The following is a 20,877-nucleotide window of genomic DNA, read 5'->3' as shown; positions in this document are numbered from 1 at the left end:
TTTCAGGTAATTAGGATCAATCACTGGTCTCTGCAGGTTTAGTTGGAACTTGATAGGGCCAAAAACATGAGTTGCCTCACCTGTATATCAAATGGTACTATAAGATTTTCCTCAAATGGAAGTTGGTATAAATAAAAGACTAAAGAAGCACATTTGATTTGTGGGTCTGATGCTAATAATCATGGTTTTCAACCTTAAGTGTCTTGCTTTTAGATGCAAAGATTTCTTCCGTACTTAAGTCTCAATATAGGAAATTGTATTATATCTATAGATTAAAACACTGAACTCCCTTTAACCTTTCCTTAGCTTAAGTTCGTGACATTGAAATGAATCTTGTTCCTGAAACATAGTGCCTTTAAAATGAGAGTTAAGTTTCTAGATGTGTGCTAATTGCTTTAAGTGTATTCAAAGCGAATGGAGAGCATGAGAACCCATTTCTTCGAATATGTTATGCCTTTCCATTTTTCCTGTAACTCCTTTCTGTTCAAAGTAGGTACAAGGTAATACTATATCATTTTCAGGTACAATGCTGGTGTAATGAGATTCAAAACTTAATTAAGCAAATTTATAAAGTTTGGGTACAGATGCCTATGTTACAACCGACAGGCAATTATTTGTACAGAACTGTGCCTGAGAATTTGGGTGGGGATCCACTCCTGCTATAGGGTTGTAGAAGGTTTTCCAAAATTTGTGAAAAATTCTGAACACTTTGACAGCTTTTTTGTGGCTATGGTTTTACAGGATGAATAGATAGCTTCAAGTACTGCTTTGATATGTTTCCTTGTTTGGTTAAGTTTGAGTGCTTGGTTGGGATGATGTTGGGTATGATGGGTTGCTGTCTCTGGTTAGACCTTTTTACCAGCTTGGACCCCTCTATCTGATAAATGAATTCATAAATCCACAGTGAAGAAAGCGGAAGTGATGCTTACTCAAGGAAAATGTTATCAAGGATAAAGAAAGATCGCTTGACTTTCTTCATCTGAGCTTTGAAAGTTAAAGAAAACTTTGAGAAACTCCTTTCTGATGCATTAAATGATGTTGGCAAAGTTATGATCTTATCCTAGTTATTCAAGACATACATTTTCTCTAGTCAGTATGCTGGTCACAGTATTTTGTTATAATTGTAGTTATTATCCAAAAGACTTTTCTTCATCTGAGCTTTGAAAGTTAAACTACAAGAAAATTTCGAGAAACTCCATAATTAAGTTATTGAATATGAATTTTCTGATGCATTAAATGAATTTCACAAAGTTATGCCTCATCCTAGTCATTCTAAACAAAAATTTCCATTTTTTAGTACACTAGTATCACACTATTTTGTTGTAATTGCAGTTATCATCCAATTCCTATGGTTTTTTCTCAAGCAAAGGGGTGTTCCATATGGGATCCAGAAGGGAACAAGTATCTTGATTTTCTCTCCGCTTACTCTGCTGTAAATCAGGTAACAACAAAAAAAAGAAAATGAACACAAAAATCGAAGCATAGTGACAAAAGTTGGATGCCTTTTTGTCAGTTTTACCTACCAGAACTTAGTCATGTATTTCTTTTCTTCGTCTAACTGCCTAATTTCTCTCCTTACCAACTTATGTTTATGAAAACCTTTCATTTGGTTGAATGGCAAGCCCTAAGGTTGTTTCTCTGTATTGGGTTTCCTGTACTATGTTGATCTTTTAGCTAGGGTGGATGGCAGTGACTGGATGAGTCAGAATCATACGTTAAAGCACTTTATTTTGTCTGGCTGATCTTAGCTATGCCCATAGTACTTAAGCTGGACTTTTAATATTTTGCTGCAGGGGCATTGTCATCCCAAGATCATGAAAGCATTGGTAGAACAGGCTGAAAAGCTCACTCTTAGTTCTCGAGCCTTCTATAATGATAAATTTCCAGTATATGCTGAGCGTCTAACGAGCATGTTTGGATATGAGATGGTGCTACCAATGAATACAGGTGCTGAAGGTGTAGAGACAGCTTTGAAGTTAGCAAGGAAATGGGGATACATGAAGAAATCAATACCAAGAGATGAGGTGCAAAATCTGTTTTTTTTTTTTTTGGCTGCTTCCCTGGTTAATGCTACAGCCTTGCTAAAGAATTTATTTTAATTACAGTAGCTACCACTAGCAGTGAAGATAGTATAAAAGCTGCATGGTTGTGTATTTTTAGGCCTTTTTGTCACATTAGGAGAAAACTAATAGTTGAGGCTGCTCAAATGTGGCAATCTTTCATTTATCTTCTGGTGGGTGAGGCAGTAGTACTTGTGTCAAAGTCTGTTAGACAGCTATTCTAAATTTCAATTGCTCAACAATTATACAGACTGGTCGAAGTGAGAAGACAAAAAAGTATGAGATGAATCCAAAAAGTGCCATTGGGCTTCTATGTGCTGTCAGTTTCACCTCTGTAGCTCTTGATTCTCTAAATATATAATTGGGCAGAAGTTTGGTTTGCTAGGGAGATGGAGGACAAAATACCCCCTTGTTATTTAGTTCAACTGACAGAAGATTCTTTAAGTGGCTGATGGGTATGCATTAACTGAAATCTGCTCTCTCGAATGGGTGATAAAGTTGATTTGATGTCATGTTCTACAGAGTCAATTGATGTGTTTGCTAATGACCTTTGGCTGATGGTTGAAGTGAAGGTAGAATGGTAGGCTTAAACAGGATTTGATATAGTTTGCACGGTAGTATGTTTTATAGTGGGTCTTGCCACAAAAATAGGGTTAACCATCTTAGTTCATTATTTGGTGGTAGTTGCAAAAACATTCTCTGATTCATTTCAGGACATGAATTGTTACTATCTATCTTTTTAAATTTAGAGCTTGGATTTTTGTAATTTTGTGCCTTGGACTCTTTAAACAAATTTTTTGAATTAAAAACTTTTAAATTTCAAGATCTGTTCCACTCTTGCTCTCCCGAATTATTAAGATTGTCCAAATTTGTCCCTTAGATGGACTCAGTAGAAGTTGAAACATTGTAAGAAATGTATATTCTCCATTTAAAATGCGTAAGTGAGAGGACAAACTTAAGGTGGTCCATTCAAGGTTAGCTTTAATGTCTTTGATGGACAGCTTTTGCGGTTTTCTCCATTGTAGATGTCATTCTCTTATCTGACATACTTGTTTCTTTGCTATAACTTGTGCTTTATAGGACTTTCTAGCATTATGAAACATGCTATAATGGTAAGGAGCAGTATCTTCTCATTGTTTTCCTATCCTTTTGTCATGAAGTCTTAGAAATTCAAACTATACAGCTAAAATACTGAACATTGATTGAAACCAGTGAAGTTTATTTTGGATAGAAATTTCATCTAAAGGTTGTGTAGAATGCTATAGAGGCTACCAAATACAAAATCTGCCCCTCTAGTGTAAACTTCATGTTCTTGTACTTCTGGTTCATTTATCAGCATTTGGCAAATATGTTATCCTTCATTCTCATCGGTGACAACAAAATGAGATGACAGCTAGTCTTTCTTCTGTCAATTATGGAAGCAATAGATTTGAAAACCTCAAATTTTCTAACTATGTTGCTTCTTTTTCCCCCTCATCCCACATAATTACTAACTCTTCTTTTGAACTTTGAGGGATTAATCCACTTTTTTGTTCTTCAATTTCTTCAAGCTAATAAACTCTCTAAGATTTTCATGAGTAGAGCCTCTTACTTGTCTAAATTTCAAACATAGTGGTTGTAGCTAGAGTCCCGTTGGTTCTGCAATGGAAAGAGGAATGACTGTAAAATAAGAATGTAGAGATTCCCTGGTTCAACTTCTCATCACGCTCATGATTCTAAGGTTGAGTTTCTGGCTGCATCTATATCTTTCAATCTTCAAAATAACAGGGTTAGTCTCTCCTTGACGTGTACACCTCATGTAGAATTTCGCTAATTTGTTATGTATTTGACTGTTTTGGGCCTACCGCTATCTTCATATAAATTGAAGAAACTGCATCTAACTTCAACTTGTCCAATATGCTGCTTCATTTATTTTGTTTTCTGCAATTAATTCACTTTTGATTTCATTTTGTCACCATAGGATAGTGTTCCTGGATTGGCTAGGGAAGAAAGAATAAAACATCATAAAAAAGGGAAAAAAAGAAATAGGAAAGAATAATTTATACGCATCAGAACGAACAAAAATTGCTGGAGAGCAATGATAATTGCGGTGATGATTCAGAGCTTATGGATTTCTAACTAGGAAATCTAAGAATAGGTGTGATTGTAGGCTCTATAAAGGTGAGATGATAGTCAGTCTCGTTATTTGTGTGCCAATTAGCAAGGTGTTCAAGAATATATTGACCCAAATTATCCTGATGATTGAGAATGGACATACAGAGGATAAAAAGTCGTAGGGCCAAATGACCAAAATTACATTGGAAAAATAATCAGAATGAGGAAGAGTTTGTGTTTATCTAGATTTTGATACACCTTTCTCTGTTTTGAAACATATAGTGGACTTAACATATACTGATTGGACTATGATGAGGCTAGAGGAAACTCTCTTTTACTTAGCAGCTTTGTATTAAGGATTTTGGGTCTGTTTTGCCACCTTGAATAGTGCATGTGACCACATGGGTGAGAATAAGAGAAGATGATGTTGGTGCAGAAGTTGATGAGAAGGTGACAACAATGAAATATCCTCTAAGTCAAGTTAAATTCTCATTAATCGACTCTGTCAAAGAATTTGTTAATTGAGTGATTTTGTATAGACTAGATTGTCTGCTAACCTGAATGTAACATGATAAGATTAGAATTGCATGACTAGTAGACTCTAAGATTCATCTAGTCATCCAGCAACAAATAGTAATTTGAATATAATTAATTACTAAATTCACATTATTAACCAGAATAACGTTGCAGTGAGAAGGAAGAAGAAAGTATTGTTGACTCCTAAAGGTCAAACAAACAACTCCTAAGCTAAGAGCAGCTATCCAGCATCTTTTCAACTGTAGTATAGACTCTTTGGGCTATCGCGTAGCCTTCCCTTAGTTTCAGAAGCATATCCTTTCTAGGCTTCCAATAGGTTCATGGCTTCTATCCAGCCAACTTTAAGCCACTGAACTATGATACTGGATGCTAAATTAGGGAAAAGATTGATATTTCCTACTACTTATGGTTCTATTGTTGCCTTGAAGCATGACAAGTTATTTTCTTGAACAATTTCATCAGTTTCATGAGTCGGCAGATTTCCTCAAAAATTCAAGAACTGAGGTTCATCAATGAGAACAGGTATCTTGGAGGGAAAACGTCTAGTCACTGTATTATTAGTGACCAACTAGTATTTGTAGGAGTAAAAACCTAACAAACTATTTACAAGAATACCCTTACTAATTTATTATCTACAAGAATACTTATATTCTCCTAACACTCCCCCTCAAGTTGGAGCATATATATCATAAGCACCCAACTTGTTACAAATGTATTTCACCCTAGAACCCCCTAAACTCTTGGTAAACAAATTAGCCAATTTATCTACAGACGGTACATGAGATGTCTTGATAATTCCGTCAAGCAATTTCTCTTGAATGAAATGACAATCAATTTCAATATGTTTTGTCCTTTCATGAAACACTGGATTAGACGCAATATGAACAGCCGCCTGATTATCATACACTAAATTCATAGACTGTTTATGCTCAAACCCAATTTCAAGTAACATGCTCTTCAACCAAACCAACTCATACACAGTGTGAGCCATAGCACGGTATTCAGATTCTGCACTTGATCTGGAGACAACTGTTTGCTTCGTACTCTTCCACGACACTTAATTACCACCAACAAACACACAATATCCTGTGGTCGATCTTCGATCTGAAGCAGAACCAGCCCAATCTGCATCACTATATTCTTCAACATCAGTGTGTCCATGATTTTGATACAGCAATCCTTTTCCAGGAACACTCTTAAGATACCTGAGAATCCGTATAACAGCATCCCAATGACTAGTACGAGGGGTATCAAGAAATTGACTCACAACACTCACTGCAAACGAAATATCAGGTCTCGTTACAGTGAGATAATTTAATTTACCCACAAGTCTTCGATATTGCTTAGGATCATCTAGTAATATACCTTGATCTCCTACTAATTTCACATTAGGATCCATAGGAGTATCCACAGGTCGGCAACCTAACATCCCAACTTCACTCAGCATATCGAGTACATATTTCCTTTGACATAAATAAATCCCATATTTAGACCGAACTACCACAATACCCAGAAAATACTGTAGATGACCTAAATCTTTTGTTTGAAAGTTTGCCTGCAGATTGGATTTAAGTTTCTGGATCCCCACAACATCATCACCTGTAATCACAATATCATTCACATAAACAACTAATAAGATTTTACTAGCATTAGAATGCCGATATAATACAGAGTGATCTACTCCACACCTTGTCAGACCGAATTCCATGACAACACTACTAAACCGGCCGAACCAAGTTCTCGGAGACTGTTTCAATCCATATAAGGATTTTTTCAAACGACAAACCAACTGCGAATTCTCCCCTTGAACAACAAAGCCAGGAGGTTGTTCCATATATACCTCTTCTCCAAATCTCCATGTAGAAATGCATTTTTCACATCCAACTGATGCAATAGCCAATTATAAGTTGCTGCCAAAGAGATAAGAAGACGAACCGAGGTAATCTTTGCAACAGGAGAAAATGTTTCTAAGTAGTCTGTTCCATACACCTGAGTAAATCCCCTAGCTACCAGACGAGCCTTCAATCTATCAATAGAACCGTTAGGCTGCACTTTTATAGTGTACACCCATTTACAACCAACAACACGCTTACCAGAAGGAAGAGGGACAAGATCCCAAGTACCATTTTGTTCCAAAGCAGACATCTCTTCTTGCATAGCTAATCTCCAACCACGATGATTAAGAGCATGGGTAATAGACTTAGGAATGGAGACAGAATCAAGGGAAGTAACAAAAGAAGAATATGACATAGAGAGATGAGAATAAGAAACAAAATTAGAAATAGGATGAGAAGTACAATGCCTCTTACCTTTGCATAAAGCAATAGGAAGATCTAACTCAGAGGAGGGCGTCATACCTGGATTTGAAGATTGAGAGTTAATTGGTGAAGTGCGTGGCATATCAGGAACTTGCTCAACCATGGAACGACGAGAATAAACTTGAAGATTAGGACGAGATAATCTAGCTATAGAATCTGGTGGACTAGATAACTCAGGTAATAAGGAGGAAGGGACTGGTAAAACAGGAGAGGAAAAAGAGGGACACTGGTCTAACTCACAAGACATACCGTGTTTCATAAAATATGGAGTGGATTCAAAGAAAGTAACATCAGCACAAGTAAAAAATCGATTTAAAACTGGACTGTAACATCTATACCCTTTTTGCCCTCGTGCGTATCCTAAGAAAACACACTTAATAGCACGAGGATCTAATTTATCCACCCCGGGAGCAAGCTGATGAACAAAACACACACATCCAAAAATACGAGGAGGTAATTTAAACACAGATTCATGAGGAAAAAGAACGGAGTGAGGTAATTGGCCTCCAAGAATATTAGATGGCATGCGATTAATTAAATAACATGCAGTTAGAACTGCATCACTCCAAAATTGTTTGGGCACATTCATGTGCAACAAAAGTGTCCCAGCAACCTCGATTAAATGTCCAATTTTTCTTTCAGCAACTCCATTCTGTTGTAGAGTGTGAGGACAAGAGGACTGATGAATAATACCGGATTTAGTCATAAAGGTATTAAAAGGAGTGGAAAAATATTCTTTCGCATTATCACTGTGAAGTATATGTACAGGCACACCAAATTGATTCTTTATTTCTGTAACAAATGCACAAAAAATTGAATATAGTTCTGAACGATCTTTCATTAAATAAAGCCATGTAACTCTTGAAAAATCATCAACAAAGATTACAAAATATTTAAAACCTAACTTTGAAGCGACTTGACTAGGACCCCAAACATCAGAATGAACTAGCATAAAGGGTTCAGAAACCCGTTTATTGACTCTAGGAGCAAAAGAAACACGATGATGCTTTCCTAACTAACAAGACTCACAATCTAACGAAGATAACTGACTCAAAGTAGGAACCAACTTTTTCAAATTTTGTAAAGACGGATGACCCAAACGACTGTGAATTTCAAGAGGAGAAACAGTAGCAGGACATGCAATCGGACCATTGAAGTTGAGAAAAGAAAGATCATTATGCTCATGCCCTCCACCAATCGTCCTCTGTCTTCAAATCCTGAATGACAACAAAATCAGAAGAAAAAGTAACTAAACACTGTAGAGATTTAGTGAGTTTACTAACAGATATTAGATTAAAGGGCAAATTGGGTACGTAAAGAACAGAAGACAGCGGAAGAGATGGGTTAACTTCTACAGTGTCTAGTCCTTTAACTTTAATGGTAGATCCATAAGCTAAAGTAACATGAGGAAAGGAAGTAGACTCATGAAAATTATCAAAATTTTTAGAGGTGCCTGACATATGATCAGTAGCCCCGGAGTCAATAATCCATGAGTCATTACCTTTTTGTGCTAAAGAAGTAGAGGGAAGAGATGCGTGATTTGTAGCTTGGTACTGTAGGAATTTAACATAATCTTCCTCGGATATAGTAAAAGTCTTTTGGGACCCATGTGCTGAAGAACTTGATTCAACTTGGTCAGTGGTAACCACATGAGCAAAACTTTCAGCCATAGCGAATAACACTTCAAACCAAAAAAAAAGGGTCAAAACTCGAGATGAACAGTGCCATGAACAGTGCATGTGAACAGTGCTAATGAACAGTATCTGTGAACAGTACTTTTTGGAACAGTCGCATGAACAGTATGCGATGAACAATATCGCGTGAACAAGACTCTTGCTAGATGTTTAACCCTAACCCTAGGACTTTAGCTCTGATACCATGAGAACAGGTATCTTGGAGGGAAAACATTTAGTCACTGTATTATTAGTGACCAACTAGTATTTATAAGAGTAAAAACCTAACAAACTATCTACAAGAATACCCTTACTAATTTATTATCTACAAGAATACTTATATTCTCCTAACAATCAAGAAATACCATTGTAACAGTTAGGAAAGGAGAGCATTTTTTAACTCTTGTGGAATGCATTTTTAGCTATAATTTCTGTGTTTAACATACTTACTGATGCTTCCCATGTTTCTGTGTAAAACTATTTTGAGTTTATGTTGGTGGATACCATTATGGTGGTGATTGGAGAGTATATTATTCTTGGATTGATGCTCAACTGAACTCATAATAATACTTCTTGACCATACTGGTTTAGGATAGAAAATGTGCAACATTATGGGTAATCCAACAGTTTCTGGTACTACAAGATGGGATCTCATTTAAGCTTATTGGACTACCTTCTGCTGCGTTTGCCAAGTTATCATCTTGCAAAGCGTATTTCATTAGGTTTGAGGTTCTAAAAAGAGAATTCCCATAGTTTGGCTAGATATGACTTTTATTCTTTCTTTACAAAATTATGCCCTTGTGCTGTTACAGCCAACAATTCTTCCTTATCAATGTTTTGTGTGGTAATTTCAACTCCTTTTTGCGTCTTTGTGATCAAAAGCCTCTATCCTCATGGAGATTCCTCTTGCTTTATTTTCTGGTACTTGTTTTGCCTTGCCACCTAACTTTTGTCATGCTCCATTCTTCCTTCAGACATTGAGCTATATATATAAATAGACTTCCCTGAAAGCCCTAGAGCTGGTGTAACTTTCAAGATACCTTTAAGTTGAAACCCCTGGAAAAAATTTGATTAATTCTCTACTGCATGTGAAACTTAGGTGGTTTTATTACTAGCAGAAGATATGCTTTTTGTTGCATTGGCTTTGCTGGGTCCTAATTTCATCAATGTGGACTAGAAGAGGTTTTGTTGAAAATTTTAGCAACTTTTCTTCCTACTCCACGTTTCATTTTTAGAGATGCATGTGTTCACAGAATTTTTTGACTCTAATAGTGGGAGGGCTTCAATAGTTTGATAAAGCATGGCTACTTATTGTTTAACTTAATTTATTATACTTGCCAATAGTCGTGAAAAACATTGTAGCAGTCATTCTTTCACCTAGACTTGCTCCCTGGTTATCTTCTTCTACATGTCTGTATGGAAATCTTCCTACAATTTTTGGTTGTTAAGGATTTGTATTAGCACATAGGAAGAATAGGAGACATGCACAAATTTTGGTTCAAGAACTCTACAGTTGTTACTCTCTACCCATAATCTGTGATATATGATTTGAAGTGAGCACATCTACTGATCCATTGTGATTTACTTTAGCTATGACTCCGGTACTTTTGAGATGCTTTATGATGGATTCTGCTATCATCAGTGGTAATTTATCTGTATGATTACTTTATTTGGTTCTATTTTTATTTTCTTTAGAATTTTCATTCAAGAGTATTTGCTCAACAATACTTAGAAGGTTCCATAAGTGCAAGTTTTTCTCGCATCAGTTTTCCTATCAGGGGTGTAATTTTGTGTTTCAGTTGCTTGGGTAGCTCAGAATTTGTGTTATGAATTTTGTCTTCTTTCTAATTTGGAATTATATCTACAGTAGTAGTAGTGGGTTGTGGACACCTTTGAGCATATGAACAGTTTGTAATTTGTTCTGCACCATCTTGAACAGAAAGGATCAGATTTACTTGAAATGGAGGAAGCATTGAATATTTTATAATCTAGTTAATTTTTTGGACTTCATTTAAGTTATTGATTGCTTGTTAGTTTGTTGACATGCTGAGATGTTCTTTTGATGCGTCAATTTAACTTTGTTACCTTGCAGGCTATCATTCTCTCATGCTGTGGCTGCTTCCATGGTCGCACATTGGCTGCTATATCTATGAGCTGTGACAATGACGCCACTAATGGTTTTTGGCCCTTGTTGCCTGGTCTTCTCAAAGTTGATTTTGGTGATGAAGTTGGCCTTGAGAAAATATTTAGAGGTATGTAAGGTGGAGCTCCTCAATTATCATGCTTCCATAAGTGATTGTATGAGTTGATTTACCCCATCATAATGGTATATTTGCGGTTTACATTTGATCTGATGTGCTCGATACAAATGTTAGTTTGTCTATATACTTCTGGCATCCTTGAAGGGCCACTACCTTCATTTCAGCCAATCATGGTTGGGACTTATTGTTATTCTGTTGTCATGGCATCCAGAAAAAGGAGAAAATATTGCTGGGTTTTTGTTTGAACCTATTCAAGGGGAGGCAGGGGTATGTTCTTTACTTTTCAGATTGTTATCTTCAAAAAACTGTATATATTTTAAATTTGAAAGTAAATTGAATTCTTCTGTTCCCTCCAACTTTCGTTACTTCTGCGAGCTTTGGCTTGTGATGGTAGGTTATACTTCCTCCGGATGGTTATCTAAAGGCTGTTAGAGATCTTTGCTCAAAATATAAGGTTTTAATGATTGCTGATGAAATACAAAGTGGCCTTGGGCGCTCTGGAAGAATGCTGGCTTGTGACTGGGAGGGAGTCCGCCCTGATGTTGTTGTAAGGACATTCATTTACTTCTCATATAGAATTGAAATGATAGTTTGAGCACTGACCTTCGAGAATAGAATTTTGACATATGATCAATGGGATATAATTTAATACCACTTTCCTTCTCATATAAAGTTGTAAGAATCCTAGTCTCTTCCTATCAATTTGGCTTATGACTAGACGGCTGTTAGTACAATTATGAGGTCATGCTGCTTTTTCCCCATGCATCCTTGGGCAATTTGAGCAAACTATTTTTAATCATGTTTTTTATTGTCTTTGCCATGAAGTAACTATATTTGTGGACATGGAGCGTGTTGCATTATATAGTGTGTTGAAACTAAAAAGTATAGTATCTTAATTCTGGTCATATTTAAATTGTATCATGTCTTGTAATGATATCTTGGGACACTCTATTTTGATGTCTCATGCAACAAACAATTTTGTCATTGAGAACAAGTAAAATTAATATGGTGGATATCCAAAAGAGACACAAATAAGAAAGAAGTTGCATAAGACTCATTTGCAGCCTCCCTGAACCTGTTAATGATATCGTTAAACAAGAATCTTTACCCAACGTCCAAACTTACAGCGTAGAAAGAAGTATGACTCCATTAGAAAAAGTTCAAAAGCAGATATTGATCATTAACAATCTTATTTTCTGCAACTTCAAAGCAACAAAGTTGCAACAGTGAAAGCTTTAATTTGTATAAAATCTTTAAATCTAGAGTGGTACATTGACCAAATAGATTGATTCAGGCCTTTTCAAGTACTTCTCTATTGATGCTAATTCAATTAGGAATGATCATCTAACTAAGTGCTTCTTTTCCGAAGAAAGCCTTGGTCTCCATCCTATTTGTCCCAAATAAAATAAGGAATATTATCTTTCTGTGAATGAGATAAAAGGATGGTGAAACAAAGAAGCCAGAGTTTTTAGTTAATCCTAATCTAATATCTTATAGTGATATTGTATTACAGAGATTATCTGTTAGGTTTAAAGATGGGTGTCTGTTTCAGGAATTGACTAAAAGTATAACCTCTATGTAAAGGTCATAGAGAAAAGATTGAGGCAATAAGAAGGTGGGATAGGCTGAGGAAATTTTGGGAGAAAGCAAAAAGAAGACCAATGATCATAAAAACAGTGAACATAGGAGCCGTTTCCAACCTTGTAACCAACATATGCAAATGATTGAGAAGATATTTGCAATACACTTTTAAGGGCCTATCTCTTTGTTTTTGTTCCCCCCCCCAAAAACCCCTCCCTGTCGAACATCTGAACTCTTACATTGAACATATATATCACTCTATCCTACCTCCTTTTGCCAGTTGGATATGTACCCTTTTCAGCTTCATTGACCAAGGATCTCATCTTGAAACTAGAAGAAAGATTTGACAACCCGAATTGCATAGTCTAAATCCCTCAAAAGTTAGGTCTATTAAACACAGTTCAACTTGCTCAATGATCAATATCCCTATTTCTTGTGCCTAAGTACAAAAGCATTGTCGTTCTTTCAATTCTTTCAGCTCTCCCAGCTGGTATAGCAAAATCATGACAGGGAGTATAAATAAGTTCTAGAGAGCAGCTAACAATACAAATAACATGGACTGATGGAGATATATAAACCCTTTACCGGCCCTTTGGACGTGCATTACCCTTAAACTACTTGTGACTTTTACATCTTAAATCACAAATAATGCATGGCTCCTCCTCTTCTTTCTTAAGGAACTAGAATAATTCTTTTTAAAGAACATTTCATTCTTTTTCTAGAGTTCTGATATCAGATTGTTGTTTTTCCTTTCTTTCCTGAATTGGAGAAAACTATTCATCAGATATTCAGTCAACTATAGTCCATTGAGTTTTCCATATGCCTCATGTTTCAATCTGTTTATCCACTCAACGATTATTTTTGCATATTCCCATAAAATTACAGTATAATGGTTCTGCTTGATCCTTGATTCAGATACTGGGGAAAGCACTTGGTGGTGGGGTGCTACCTGTGAGTGCCGTGCTAGCAGACAAGGATTTCATGCTTTGCATCCAACCAGGGGAGCATGGAAGGTTTGCTTTGTTATGCTTAGTTACTGCAGATAACTTATCTTGGTTTTCCTCTTGTTATACAAATATTGAGCCATATTGAATATTTTTATGCAATGTGAGGAAGAGGAAATAAACACTTGGATGAGATGGAACATTGTGAAAACTGTAACCCTAAAGAGAGGATGTACAAGTAATTGTTTCTTCTCCTTTGGGAGTACAAAACGCTTTTCAAAATTTGCTACTTTGTGAACTCTAATTATGTAAGTTTTGGTTTGTTTAGATTGAAGGTGTTCCTTCCTTTAACTAAAACTTCATCCCACTTGTAGTAAGAAGCTATTGGAGCTTATTTACATTGCTTGACATGCATCATCTGCAGCACCTTTGGAGGAAATCCTTTGGCAAGTGCAGTTGCCATTGCATCGTTAGACGTGATTAGAGATGAAAGGCTTGCTGAAAGGTATCAAGCTTTTTTGAACTTTTTATGATTTGCATGTGCAAATAACTGAAAGAGGAGATTTTGACAACTCATACTGAGTAGATTATCTCATCCCCTCATCACCTGTGCCCATGAGCAGAATTTAATTTGACATTCGTCTTTGTCTTCCAAACGGATAATCCAAGTTGTACGAGGCATGAAAAGTCAAGCATGTTAGACATTTAACTTGAGCCCCTTATTCCTGTGTGAAATAACTTGCTTGTTAAATTAGGAGCTTCTCTCAATTGCCAGTCACAGGGTCAAATCTCAAGTAAAGAACAAGCGGGCTGCTTTGGTACCATTCTATTACACCTTGGCCCTGCATTTGGCCTTTGCACAACTAGGTTGTTATGCACATTAGCATATTTTAGTTAAGTACCCCAACTACCTAAAATAGATATTTCAAGTTGTTTAAGGCGCGTGTATTCGTACTTAAAAACAATCTGAAGCTTTCTTCTTGTCCTTTGTCAGATAATGACTGCTTGTACAGATAGTATATTATGGAAAAAATGCAAGATGTATAAGTTTTTTTTGCTTGCCTAAGATATTTGTATGCTCAATAGTCTATGTACAAATTAAGAATTCTATCACTTTATTAAGCATTAAACAAAGACCAAAATCATTATTAGAAACATTGGTGCCCCATGATAGGAGTATTGTTTTTTGTCTTGAAATTCAACCTTGTAACATACCAGTTTAAGTTAAGAATATTCTTATTTTTCGTAAATCTCCTCTGATAACAATTTCATACAGCATGTAGACTTAGATTTTATTAGGTCATGTTATGATTGCTAGTCTATTTTAATTTTCAACAGATCTGCTAAAATGGGAGAGGAGCTCAGGCGTCAGCTATTGATAGTACAGCAGCAATTCCCTGAAATCATAAAGGAAGTGCGAGGAAAAGGTCTATTCAATGCTGTGGAGCTTAATAGCAAGGCCTTGTTTCCAGTGACTGCCTATGACATATGCCTGAAGTTAAAGGAGAGGGGAATTCTAGCTAAGCCAACTCATGATTCTATTATAAGATTGACTCCTCCACTTTCAATGAGGTACAAAACCTTCCTTTTGATTACTGTGTATTCAGAAGTGTTTCTTTCCTCTTAGTAGTTCCTATAATCTACAATGTGCTTGTTCCAATAATAATGATGTCAAGGAACTAGTATGTTGTTTGTATTCTAGTCTTTTCAGAGCGGTTTATCATGCAAATTAGTTATGAAGGTGTTCAACCATAAGTAAGTGGAAGTGAACCTTATAACAAAGGGAAAGGAAGAGCAAAGAAATTAATGTGTCATTTTCTTTCTGGTGCTGCTATTCTTTTTCCTTTTACCATCCTTGCTGTCAGTAACCTATATCAAGTAAATTTACACTTGAATGCTTTTGATACAGAATTCAAGGACAAGACAAAAGGATATATTTGGAATTCCCAGAGTTATAAACTTGTGGACTTTATTGCTGTTATCTTAGTCTATTGATTTGATGCATCTTTACAGTCCTACTATGATTGTCTTGTTTTATAGGTTATAGGTTTTTTTAGGTGCTGAAGATATTAGGTTTGGGGCTGCCTCTTAACATTGTCAAACCTAACTTGAATCCTTGTGCTTCTATCTCTGTCCTTGTTGCCCATGGTTTCTAAGTCTTTTTCGTTGACAGTTTTTATATATAGGACAAGACCTAAGAGAATGACCTCTTCTGGATAGCTTTAACATTTTGTTAGTTGTTAGGTTCTTTTAGCAATTTAGTTTGCTTAGCCACTAAGGATCCTTAGCTTGTAATACTTTATATAGAATGCAAAGAAATTGCGTTTGATTGCGCTGTAAAGTTTTTCTTGTACAAATAAGCAACCTTATCTTGGGTTGTCAATGCCGAGAAAATCTAGGTGGACTTCCTAGAATCTGTTATTGCTCCTACTTATCTTGATCTCTGGCATCATCATAAATTTCTGTTTCTCTCTCTATTTCAAACTCTCAATATTCTCTTCCAGCATCAGATTTCACTGCCTGTTGCTTCTTTCGTGCTGCATCAGCTTAAATTTCCTAGCCACTGGAAGCAGGGGAGAATTGCATCTTCCACTTTTCCATCTATCTTTTTCTCTTCCTGATTCTTGGACTATTACCCTAGATATGGCTCATGGTATCTAGACATCTTTAGTTTGGTTCCTAGCCTACAACTCCTTACATGGAGTCTTGAACCATGCCATAAGTGCTCTTGAAGTCGGTGATATCTAGGTGAATCAGAATTGGGACACATTTAATCATCCTTGCCTCTCCTGTGCCTTGAACTCTTATTATTCTCCTAAAGTCAGGCTGGTTTATAGAGCTAAAATCTTTTGTGCTGTGTTATTTTGCTGTTACTTACCTTCAAAACTTCATAATTGAAGAATCAAATGATTACATGGAGGAACACTAGCATGTCTGGCATGGCAGAGTCATGGCCGCAGTTATGGTAGGGATAGACTTGATTTCCCTGTTGCAACCCTGATTAATAGATGCTTTCAATATTGTGAAATAAAACCATTGTCTTTCAGCGTTTTATGTCGATTTGGTGCCTCCTGAAATAGAAGTGTGAGATGAAACAGGGAAAAGAAGTTAGGGCTCTCTTAGATTCTGAAGTCCATCTGTTGTCCAGATTACACCCTCTTTTGGGTATTGTCTCGGTGTATAAATTGTTCTTGTGTATTTTTCCTTCAGTCTGTAGTTTGACCAAGAAAGCAGTGATGTGCCAATCCAAGTTTGAAATTTAATTTTTTGAAGAATATCAGGTATAGAATGGTCTCCATCTCTTTCTCTCCCGCAATATTATTGAATTCTGTTTCCTTAGTTCCCCAATTAAGTGGACAAAACCTGCAGCTGCATTTGGTCTAAAAGATGTAGTTGAGACAGGGAACTGGGTTTCAAAAGGGGTAGCAGAAAAATTTGTCATAGTGGGAAGTTACTTTTTAACTTATTTTGCACTTGTTATCGGTGGGTGCTCATGGCAAGTGAGTGATGAATTCAATGGCAAACTGCTTGTGCTGGCAACTCTAAGGTGGTAATTTAGCCATGGAATTTGTAAAAACAATTCCCTGGTGCTGTCACTAGTCATTTCTCTCTTTTCATTGTCTTAAGCATAAGCATTTTATGAGGTTATAATTCCACATGGTAGTAGTAGGATAGGAAAAAAAATCTTGGGTTCAACTCTCTTTGGTACTTGTTATCATACTTCCTCATGCTCAGCTGGTCATAGGCAACAATTTCTTCTCTTTTTCTTTTTATTTTAGTCCATCAGTCTCTCTGATGCAACAGCTATCATGTAGGCCTCTTGGAAACCTAAGACTCAGAATATACCATCAAGAAAAGCTTTTGGTTTAGAGCTAGGTGTCAATGGAAGTTTGTTCTGTCTTCCAGTGTTGAATTTTTGGTTTTTACTATGTTTTGTGGAATTAGAATCTTGAACATATTTTGTTTTTTCTGAAAATGCTGAAAAGCTGCAGGTGATCTTGTGTTTTTGTTTAAGTTGCAAATCCAACTATACTTTCTGGGTTTCCTCTCTTCACCTGCAGATTGGTGTAGTCAAGTTTAGATATAAAAGTAAACCTTGCCTTCTTTCATTTCTGCCCTAATCACCTCTCTCTCTCTCTCTCTCTCTCTCTCTCTCTCTCTGTCACAACTTAGCCTCAAAAAATTCATTCCAGGGAAAGGTGGATTATCTTTTATTAATTGTTGAGGATATGTAAGTTGCCAAATAGTTTATTAGCGCCTTTTAGTTTCCAAATTTGTCCTTGGTGGGAATATTTTGCTTTTAGCATATTGAATTTATAGAGTACATATTTCTTGATTATTGGTCATTGGAATAGAATCAAGTTATACACAAAAATGAGGTAAAGATTATTTTCTAGGTCTATCTGTGGGTAGATAGCCATGTTTCTTTTAAGGATCATCAACAAAATTAAAGTGGCCCTTCACTTTTATATTTATGTCAAAAGACAAACTATTTTTAAGATCTGAATTATTTTTCAGGCCTGCAGATTTGGATAAAATGAACCTTTTTCTTTATATGTTAAGAAAGTTTAAAGCCCATCAGAAGTCTTATGCATATTAAGAGGAGGAAAAAAACTTATGACATTTGACTTCATTGATCCATGTTTTATGTTTGTTTGTATGTTCGTTTGTTAAATCCTGTCATCAACTGGATTCTCAGGATCATAGTTAGTCATCTATTCCACAGATTTACTAGTTGTTTGCTGGCATATGTTTATTACTCTTTCACGGATACAAGAAGATAATACTACTCCCTCCGTCCCAAAAATTTCGTCGCACTTAGAAAACTGTGCTTTTTATGAACAGTTCCAGCATAAGTGAGTTGCTTACCGTTTTGTCCCTCGCTCAAGCTCTTCATGTAAATGCAATAGGTTCAGGTATTGATGCCAATTAAAATTAAAAGCCTGAACAACTACTGGAGGGTGGGGCCAGAACTTCTGTTTTGTTTGCATATATCTTATGCATGCTTTGCATGTTGGGGGTCTCAACCAAGTTCCTTATGGTTTTTCACTCCACGCACATATTTATATGAACTTTTCAAACACATTAATACCGAACAAGTGGGCTCAAAGGGCTGACTTGATTATTGTGGGGAACAAAATCGTAAAAGAGTGAAATTGAATGAAAAGTTTTTACTATTTTTAGCAAGTGACAAATATTTTGGAACATCTCAAAATATAAAGTATGATACTTTCAATGGGACGGAGGGAGTATTATTTGAGAAACTGACAAAAAAAACTAATTGGTAAAAATTTGCTGTTTCCTTTATTTGCCTAACTGATTAGTTACTATGTTGTACAAAATGGCTTAAGTTTGCTTTTGCTATAATATTTATGGCTTATTTGGCTAACTCCCTTGCTTTGATGCTAACTTATATTTATGGAGCACCTGAAGCCCATTGTTCCATGATAATTTGTGATAATTACTGTTGGAACTGCCTTGCCGAAAGGGGGAACAAAGTTACTGGGAATAATAGCTTCTCCATTTTGAAATTGGAGTTTGAATTAGTCCTCATAGGTACTAGAAATGGAAAATACTGTCAATAGTCTTGAAGTATATTATCTAAACATCATGAGGTCATTCTGTACCAGTTCCTATCTGTGTCTAGATCAATGTGCCAAGGGCTTGATCTTGATTGCTTCTAAGTTATTAGATTCTAGGCTGTTTATTGAGCTGAAATTTGTTTTGCTTTCTCGTTTGCTTGTGACTTCTCTACTTCTATCTTAGCTTTTGTGAAGAAAGCTTATTTGGAGAAGCAGCCTGGATGTACTCTCCCCGCACCAGCTGTCTTTTCGAAAAATGTTTGCACAAATGTTTCTTTTCAGTTACAAAACAGCATTTTGAGGTGTCACTTTCTCTAAGAAACTTCAATAATTGATGAGTAATGGAAATCAGGGCATTAGTATGTACCTCTATATTTACATATGCATGCGCTATTGATTCCAAATGTTGTTGTGTTACCAATAAAAGTTCCATTTCTGATTGTGTGACTCTAGACTCAAGCTTTGATTTGTCATTTTCAGCTTGGATGAGCTTCAAGAAGGTTCAAAGGCACTACGTGATGTTTTGGAACTTGATCTACCACAAATGCAAAAGAAGAAGCCACTTAGTGTCTCCCATAATGTAGCTAATGTATGTGATCGTTGTCAGCGCAACTTATATGGCTCTTCATAAAAATATGATTACATGAGAAGTTTATGAAAGAGGTTACTTGGTTTGATTGAATCAGGCCCCAACTTATTGGAGCAGTGATATAGACTTGTTCGTTCATCATAACATGGTCTTCCTGTCATTTGTTGGTGGGAATAAAGACTTGATTTATTTGCAATTAAAAATCTTTATTTATTGGCAGCATCATCACTATTATACAAATGGAAAAAAAATGTGTAGCTTACTTTTTGGTTTCTTCTTTTCATGTTTATACTTGACTTGTTGGAAAGAAAATAGTGGATACTTGAATAGCCCTTGGACAGGGTGGGAAGTGGAAATGGGGCTGAGGTAGACATCTGTAGTTAAATAACCTTAACTGAAACTTGTAAGTACTGATATACACGAATGCTGTAGTTTTGATTCTTCCTCTTATTTGGGACAAGTCATAAGCCCTTGGTTTCAAGTACAATGGTTGATAGGAGTGCTGCTATCAGAGGTTGGTAGCTTTTCAGATTCTCGGTCATTGCATTTGCTACCGATGCTATATATGTCACAGTTATTTACATCTTGTGAACAATGATTAGTTGGTTATAATGCCTGAATGTTGGGGAAATATTTGATGTGGAAAAGGTGATGACTTGGGATTAATTCTTTAGTAGGTTGGTAAGTTGTTCAGCCTGTATAGATTATGTTTTTCAGTTGTCTATCTCTTCTATAGCCATGATGTTTGGTTTATCTCATACCAAGAATATTTTCTCACAAAGACACTTTGCTTACCGCAAAGGGACTCTCTCTCTCTCTCTCTCTCCCCCCTAAAAGTAGCAGAGATCCTGGTATTCCTGATCAGAGGGGAAAATAAAATCCTAGACTTTGTTTTTCAAAAGATTTGGAAAATGGGTTTAATTAACTGATGAATTTTTTATGTATGTACTAATTCTTCAGGAAATGGAGTCGGTTTCCTGTTCTAGATCTGCTACTTATTCTCATGTAGACACCAAATTTTTAAGGTATTTTTGTTTATTATTATTATTATTTTTGATTAATTTCATTTACTTTTAGTCTTTTATTTTTAAGTCATTTTATCATTTAATTAAACTTTAATCATTTAATTAAACTTTAATCATTTAATTTTTATTTTTGTTTGTTTCGATTCTAGGTTTTTATTTTATTTGATTTTTTGTTTTGATTCGTGTCTCTTGTCTTGCTTTAATTGAATTAAG

General features: G+C 35.9%; 1 protein-coding gene across 1 annotated transcript; it reads left to right on the top strand.

Moving 5' to 3' along the window:
- The first annotated feature begins 1,335 nt into the window (after window positions 1-1,335).
- Window positions 1,336-19,913, top strand: LOC113758828 (ornithine aminotransferase, mitochondrial-like). Its single transcript, XM_027301550.1, has 9 exons — window positions 1,336-1,441; window positions 1,794-2,024; window positions 10,775-10,934; window positions 11,155-11,210; window positions 11,338-11,490; window positions 13,440-13,537; window positions 13,893-13,973; window positions 14,807-15,040; window positions 19,531-19,913. The coding sequence occupies exons 1-9, from the start codon at window positions 1,349-1,351 to the stop codon at window positions 19,679-19,681; spliced, it is 1,257 nt and encodes a 418-aa protein (XP_027157351.1). The 5' UTR covers window positions 1,336-1,348; the 3' UTR covers window positions 19,682-19,913.
- Window positions 19,914-20,877: the final 964 nt, after the last annotated feature.

Source organism: Coffea eugenioides, unplaced genomic scaffold (assembly GCF_003713205.1).
Source record: "Coffea eugenioides isolate CCC68of unplaced genomic scaffold, Ceug_1.0 ScVebR1_74;HRSCAF=377, whole genome shotgun sequence".
In the NCBI taxonomy this organism is placed as follows: domain Eukaryota; kingdom Viridiplantae; phylum Streptophyta; class Magnoliopsida; order Gentianales; family Rubiaceae; genus Coffea; species Coffea eugenioides.
This window is presented reverse-complemented; position numbering and strand designations above follow the sequence as displayed.